At 41.3% G+C, this 8,169-nt stretch overlaps 1 protein-coding gene across 1 annotated transcript in view; it reads right to left on the reverse strand.

Annotated features, from left to right (window-relative positions):
- PARP1 (poly (ADP-ribose) polymerase 1) overlaps nt 1-8,169 on the reverse strand; it is a 46,153-nt gene that overhangs the window by 29,631 nt on the left and 8,353 nt on the right. Inside the window, exon 3 of the mRNA XM_011997975.1 lies at nt 439-554. Coding sequence (XP_011853365.1) covers nt 439-554 — 116 coding nt within the window. The remainder of the gene's footprint in view (nt 1-438; nt 555-8,169) is intronic.

Here is an 8,169-nt window from a genome sequence, read left to right on the forward strand (position 1 = left end):
CTTCTACCTGTGTCTCCGTCCATTTTGTCTGACTGGCTGTCAGCCTTCAAGGACTAGAACTGGTGGGAAAGCCTGGTTAACGAAGATCCTCTGATTAAACAGAAAAAGGCTGGAGGCTCATACCAGGGTAAACACACTCCTTACACCTAATTCTACCATAAAACACAGACAGTCTTTCCCCAGCCACTGTTGGATCCAAAAGACACCCCTTTTGTTAATGCTTTCCAAGAGCAGATGCATACATACAAGAGAACTGGACCAGACCTGTCTGGAAGTCACTGTCACATCTGGTCGACACTAAAGTCTTCAGTTTATTTTTAATCACGTGCGTTGAGCTAGCACCCTAAAGCCCCCATTTCTTCTCTTCTCTTGAGACAGACAATGACATCAATGCAAGCAATCCATAAAGTTCAAGGATCTGAGCCCCCAAGACCTTACCTTTTCTATCTTCTCCATACACCCCTTGCATGTGCTTCTGTTGGACTTGGCATACTCTGCTGCAAAGTCACCCAGCGTCTTCTCTGCCTTGCTACCAATTCCATCCTGGCCTTTGCCTGAAGAATCAAACAGACAGCAATGCTCATCTCAACAGCTCCAAAATGCAGCTTAGAGGAGCCCCCTGTCCTCTTCTACCTCCCCAGGATCCTTCCACTAGGATACCTTATGACTTGGGAGACTACGATTGGTCCATCTCATCTGTCTGTAACAACCGTGGTCAGCTAATAGAGCTTCTTTTCTGGAGATAAATGACCCTTCTCCTTGAAAGAGCAGCACATTAGGGGGTGATCAGCTGTCTGACATTCCGTCTCCTCCCCTTCCTCTGGAGGCCCCTCCCGCACTTTAGAAAGCACTTATTAGGTGTTTACCTTAAAAGCCTCGGAAGCATACTGACGTCTCACTAAGCCTCCTAATTTCCATTATACTTTTATTTACCAAAGTGTGGAATTAAAGGAAATATTTTGATATAAGCCAGACACAAGTATATGTAAGAATTAAATATGTGGTAAAGGTATCATTTCAAATTAGTGGGAAAAGGTTGAATTATTCAATAAAGAGTTGTGGGGATCACTGGCTAGACATTTGGGACAAAAACTAGATTATTTTCTTATTATAAAAATAAATTCTCAGGCTGAATCAGGTAGTAAGATGCCTAAGACCAGGAATAAGATGACGCTATCTTCCCATCACTTCTATTCCATATTGTATTGGAGGTTGTAGTAAGTGCATTAAGGAAATAAAAAAAAAAAAAAAAAAGGTGTAAGTTTGGAAAAGAGTAAGTAAAACCATCTCTCCTTGTAGATGATTCTATTTGATGTTCCTAAGAGATATCTTGAGAAATCTATTTTAAAATCTACTAAATTAAGTGAATTTAGCAAATATGCAGGGCACACTGTCAATATACAAACATACAAATATGTCTAATACTAGCAATAAACATACTGGAAAAGGCAAGTGCATTGTTATTTAAACAGCGTTAAAATACATAAAACACTTAGATAAATTTAACAAAAGACGTGCAAGATCTCTGCACTAAAAGCTCTAAGACTGCTGAAATGAAAGAAGACCTAAATAAATGAAGAAATGTATCATGTTCATGGACTGTTAAGATGTCAATTATCTGCAATTTGATCCACGGATCCAGTGAGATGCCTATCAAATTCCTAGCAGCTGTATTTGTAATAGCCCCAAAATGGCAACAACCCCAAAGTCACCAACAGTAAAATGGATAAACAAACGGATACACCCAAACAAAGGACTACTCCCCAGAAATTAAAAGAACTAATGACACACAAGATGACCTGGATGAATCTCACAGGCAGTGCGCTGAGTGAAGAAAGCGTGTAAGAGGGTATACAATTCCTTTTCTTCCTGAAATTCTAAATCAGGCAAAATTAATATATGGGGAAAGAAATCAGAACAGTGGTTACCTGAGTCAGGGAAAAATGACTAGCAAAAGTACACGGGAACTTCCCAGGGTGATAGAAATGTCTATAACTCAATGGGGTATATGCCAGATGTGTATAAGCATTTGTCAAAACTCACTAAACTGTATACGTAAGATCTGTGCATGTAACTACTGTAAATCATTTTTAAAATTCCAGATATAATACCAAAGACATATCACAAATGAGAAGACAGACATGACTATACAAACGTTAGTGAAAGATGAAACTTTAATGAGGCAAAAAAATACAACAGACAAAACTAAAAGAAAATGTCAAACTTGGAAAAATATTTGTAAAATGTTATGACAAAGAATCAGTATCTTTTACATTTCCTTAAGAAAAAGACAAGGCCAGGCATGGTGCCTCACACCTGTAATCCCAGCACTTTGTGAGGATGAGGCAGGAGGATCACTTGAGCCCAGGAGTTCAAGACCAGCCTGGGCAACATAGAGACTTCCTCCATTTAAGGAAGAAAGAAACAAACAAAACAGCCCCCAAAGCAAACCCCAGCATGGTGGCGCATGGCTGTACTCCTAGCTACTTAGGAAGCTAAGGTAAGAAGATTGCTTGAGCCTAGGAGTTCAAGGTTACAGTGAGCTAGGATCGTGCAACTCCACTCTAGCCTTGGGTGACAGAGTGAGACCCTGTCTCCAAAAAAGGAAACACTTAGGAACGGTATGTCAGTAGAGAAATGTGTATATTATATACTGCTGGTATAGCATGTGCAACTGAAGCAACCTTTCTGGAAGGCAATTTGGCACATACATAGAAAGCCTTAAAATTGTTCATCCCTTTGAACAGTAACTGCACATCTTAGAATTAAAGAAATAACTGTACAGGTGCCTGGGATGTACAAGAAGTTTGCAGCAGCTCTATGTGTAATATAACTAAAAGGTTAAAATTCTAGTCTCAAAAGCAAGACAGGGCTGGGTGCGGTAGCTCACACCTGGAGTCCCAGCTGCTCAGCAGGCTGGAGGATTGCTTAAGCCCAGGAGGCCAAGGCTGGAGTGTGGGCTGTGATCATTCCACTGCACTCCAGCCTGGGTGACAGAGCAAGACCGTGTCTCAAAAAAAAAGAAAAAAAAGAAAAAAAGAAAGACAGACTAGATTTGAATCCTGGCTCAGGAATTTTCTACCAGTACAACCTTGAGTCAGTTACCTAACTTCTCTGTGACTGAACGTCCTCACCTGTAAAACTGACAAAGACCTATTGCAAGGACACAATTAAATTAATATGTCAAGTACTTGGAATACTGCATGAAATTTAGCAAGATCTCACTAAATGACTACTATGCACTTTAATCTGTAACTTTTAACATGAAAAGAGTAAATATCAAGTTGTAAAAGTACTAACAGGTCAACATCACTAGTCGTTAGGGAAATGAAAATCAAAAAACCACAGTGAGATACTACACTTCACACACATTAGCATAGCTATATTAAAAAAAAAAAAAGTGTTCATAAGAATGAGGACAAATTGGAATCCCCTTGTCTTGCTGGTGGAAATGGAGGAGCTGTTGTAGAAAACAGGATGGAGGCTCCTCAAAAAATTAAACATGGAATTACCATGATTCGGTGATTTCACTTCTGGGTATACACAGCAGAGAAGTGAAAGCAAGGTCTTTAACATATATTTGTATACCAATGTTCATTATAGCACTAATATTCATTATCATTATTATGAATATTATGAATACCATTCATAATAGCCAAAATGCAGAAACCTGGCTGGGCGCAGTGGCTCACGCCTGTAATCCCAGCCTGGCCCATGTGGTGAAACCTTGTCTCTACCAAAAAATACAAAAAAATTAGGTGGATGTGGTGGTGCATGCCTGTAATCCCAGCTACTCGGGAGGCTGAGGCAGGAGATTTACCTGAACCCGGGAGGTGGAGGCTGCAGTGAGCCGAGATCAGGCCACTGCACTCCAGCCTGGGCAATAGAGTGAGACTCTGTCTCAAAAAAAAACAAACCAAAAAACAAAGTGCAGAAACCGCCTAAATGTCCACAGACATACGAATGGGTAAACGAAATATGGTATATTCATGCAATTAATGTTTATGTCTTTAAAAAGAAGGAAATTCAGACACATGCTGCAACATGGATGAACCTAGAAGAACTATGCTGAGTGAAGTAAGCCAGACACAAAAAGACAAATAACTGCCTAACTCCACTCACATGAGGTGCTAGAGTTTTAGCTTCACAGAGACAGAAGAAACAGTGGTTACCAGGGACAGGGAGAACAGGCAGTTACTGCTTAATGGATTGGGAGTTTCAGTTTGGGAAGATGAAAAAGTTCTGGAGCTGGATGATGGTAATGTTTGCCTAACAATGTGAATCTACTTCATGCCACTGAACTCTACACTTAAAAATGGTTAAGACAGGTCAGGCACAGTGGCTCATGCCTATGATCCCAGCACTTTGCGAGGCCAAGGCGGGTGGATCACCTGAGGTCAGGAGTTCAAGACCAGCCTGGCCAACATAGTGAAACCCTGTCTCTACCAAAAATATAAAAATTAGTCAGACGTGGTGGCGCACACCGGTAATCCCAGTTACTTGGAAGGCTGAGGCAGGAGAATCGCCTGAACCCGGGAGACAGAGGATATAGTGAGCCATGATTGTACCACTGTACTCCAGCTTGGGCGACAGAGCAAGACCCTGTCTTTAAAAAAAAAAAAAGTTAAGATAAATTTTATGTTATGCCTATTTTGCCACCAAAAAAAAAAAAAAAATCAACTAAGGAAAGTGATACTTAGAGTAGGATCTCAATTCTGCAGGAAAGAAAATCACACACACTCACAAGCAAATTAGTATTTTCTAAGGAGATATCCTACATGTTAATAAGTCATTTGTGAATTAGAGGATTTGGGATGAATTAAACTTTTCATATATTTAAAAATAGTAAGTTAGGCTCTCTGGATGAAAAGTCCCCGGACAATCAGTAGGTAGTATCTTAACTGTATGGTTATGATAGTTTCACAAAAAGACACATTTTCAGTAAAATTATTATGCCTTCTCATATTATAAAATTATACTTAAGTCAGCCTGGCCAATACGGCGAAACTCCATCTCTACTAAAAATACCCAGCCAGGTGTGGTGGCACACACCTGTAATCCCAGCAACCCAGGAGGCAGAGGTTGCAGTGAGCCGAGATGGCACCACAGCACTCCAGCCTGGGTGACAGAGATTATCTATCTATCTATCTATCTATCTATCTATCTATCTATCTATCTATCTATCTACTTAGGTATATTTAAATTATAACTAGATATAACACATCTATGCCCCTAAACCTACAACTTTCCCTATCCTGAACACAAAAGAGAAAACAGCCACAAAACAAGAAAAACGTCAGCCAGGTGTATTTGCTCATGCCTGTAATCCCTGCGCTTTGGGAGGCAGAGATGAGATTGTTTGAAGCCAGGAGTTTGAGATTAGCCTGGGGAACATAGCAAGATCCCTTGGGCAACATGGTGAGACTCTGTCTCTATTAAAAAAAAAAAAAAAAAAAGTTAAAAAATTAACTGGGCATCTGTAGTCCTAGCTTCTTCAGAGGCTGAAGTGGGAGGATTGCTTGAGCCTAGGAGTTAGAGACTGCCAGTACATTCCAGCCTAGGCAACAGAATGAGACCTGCCCTCTGCTAAAACTGGCATACTCACCCTCTGAACCCTTTCTTACAAATTTATTTACTTTTTAAAACTCTCAATTCTGAGCCGTTACTAATCTATTTGCAGCAAGCAGCTGGTCAGACATACCAACAGCTACAAGGAGCAGCTGCAAGAAGGACAGACAGTGATACGGTTTGGATCTGTGCCCCCACCCAAATCTCCTATCAAATTATAATCTCGAATGTTGGAGGTGGGGCCTGGTGGGAGGTGACTGGATCACAGGACAGATTTCTGCCTTGGTGCTGTGTCACGATACTTTTGAGTTCTCCTGAGATCTGGTTGTTTAAAAATGTGTAGCACCTCCCCTCTCACTCTCTTCCTCCTGCTCCGGCCAGGTGAACTGCCGGCTTCTCCTTTGCCTTCTGCCATGACAGTAAAGACAGTAACAAGGTTGGAGGGCTGACACTACCCAACCTAAAGAGTTACTATGAAGCCCCAGCAGTCAACACAGTGTGGTACTGGCAAAAAGATAAGTAGATCAGTGGGACAGAACAGGGAGCCCAGAAACAAAGCCACACAAGCACAGTCCACTGATCTGTGACAAAAAAGTAACGGCAAAAATGGGAGAAAAGATGGCTTTTTCAACAAGCGGAGCTGTAACAACTGGACATCCACATGTGAAAAAAAAAAAAAAGGAATCTAGACACAGACTTTACACCCTTCACAAAACGTAACTCAAAATGGGTCACAGATCTAAATGTAAGACACAAAACTGTTAAACTTCTAGAAGAAAATCTAGATGACTTCGGGTCTGGTGATGACTTTTTACAAACAACACCAAAAGCCCAATCCACTAAAGAAGTAACTGATTAACTAGACTTCATAAAATTAAAAACTTCTGCTCTGAGGAAGACCAGCCACACACTGAGAAAAAATATTTTCAAAAGACATAAGATAAAGGGCTGTTATCCAAAATATACCAAGAACTCTTAGGAATCAACAGTAAGAAAACAATCTGATTTTAAAAAAAGCAAAACCAGGAGTTTGAGACTAGTCTGGGAAACAAGGTGAGGCCCCGTCTCTACAAAAAACTTTAAAAAATTAGCCAGGCATGGTGGTGCACACCTGAAGTCCCAGCTATTCAAGAGGCTGAGGTGGGAGACAGAGGTCAAAGTTGCAGTGAACTGTGATCACACCACTGCACTCTGGCCTGGGCGACAAAGCAAGACACTCTTAAAGAAAAAAAAGTGGGGGCGGGGGCAGGCAAAAGACATTTCACCAAAGATATACAGATGGTAAATAAACATATGAGAAGATGTTCAAGATAATTACAGTATTAGGGAAATAAAAATTAAAACAATAATAAAATACTATACATCTATTAGAATGGACAAAATCCAAAACACTGACAACACCAAATGCTGGCAAAGATGTACGATGATACGAATTCTCATCCATTGTTGGTGGAATGCAAAATGATTCAGCTTTTTGGAAGACAGCTTGGCAGTTTCTTACAAAACTAAATATACTCTCATCACATGATCCAGCAACTGTACTCCTTGATTACCCAAAGGAGTTGAAACTTATGTCGCCAGAAAAACCTGCACATGGATGTTTCTAGCAGCTTTGTTCATAATTGCCAAAACTTGGAAGCAACCAAGCTGTCCTTCAGCAGGTCAATGAATAAACAAACTGGTAATCTAGACAGTGGAATATTATTCGGTAATAAAACGACAAGACATGGAGGAATCTTTTTTTCGAGGTAGAGTCCAGCTCTGTTGCCAGGCTGGAGTGCAGCGGAGCCATCTTGGCTCACTGCAACCTCTGCCTCCCGGGTCAAGCAATTCTCCTATCTCAGCCTCCCGAGTAGCTGGGACTACAGGCGCACACCACCACGCCTGGCTAATTTTTGTATTTTTAATAGAGACAGGGTTTCACCATATTGGCCAGGCTGGTCTCAAACTCCTGACCTGGTAATCCACCCGCCTCAGCCTCCCAAATGCTGGGATTACAGGTATGAGCCACCATGCCTGGCCCGACATGGAGGAATCTTAAGAGCACATTACTAGCGAGAGAAGCCAATCTGAAAAGGCTACCTTCTGTATGATTCCAACTATACTATATTCTGGAAAAGGAAAAACGATGGAGAAAGCAAAAAGATCAGTGGTTACTAGAGGTTAGAGAGGAGGGAGGAATGACTAGGCAAAGCACAGAGGATTTCCCAGGCAGTGAAAGGACTCTGAAGGCTACCATAAAGGTGCATGCATGCCAAAGTACATTTGTTAAAACTGACAGGATGTACAACACCAAGAGTGAGCCTCATGTAAAGTACAGACCTCGAGGGATAACGATGTGTCAATGTAGCTCATCAGTTATAACTATGGACCACTCTGGTGGCATTGTTGATTGTGGACAAGTCTGTGTATGTGTGGGATGGGGAGGACTATATGGAAACTCTGTACTCTGCTCAATTTTGCTGTGGACCTAAAACTGCTGTAAGAAAAAAAGTCTATATACAGGAGAATGGTGTGAACTTGGGAGGCAGAGCTTGCAGTGAGCTGAGATCGCGCCACTGCACCCCAGCCTGGGCGACAGAGCAAGACTCCGTCTTCAAA

This window comes from Mandrillus leucophaeus, unplaced genomic scaffold (assembly GCF_000951045.1).
Source record: "Mandrillus leucophaeus isolate KB7577 unplaced genomic scaffold, Mleu.le_1.0 Scaffold550, whole genome shotgun sequence".
NCBI lineage: Eukaryota > Metazoa > Chordata > Mammalia > Primates > Cercopithecidae > Mandrillus > Mandrillus leucophaeus.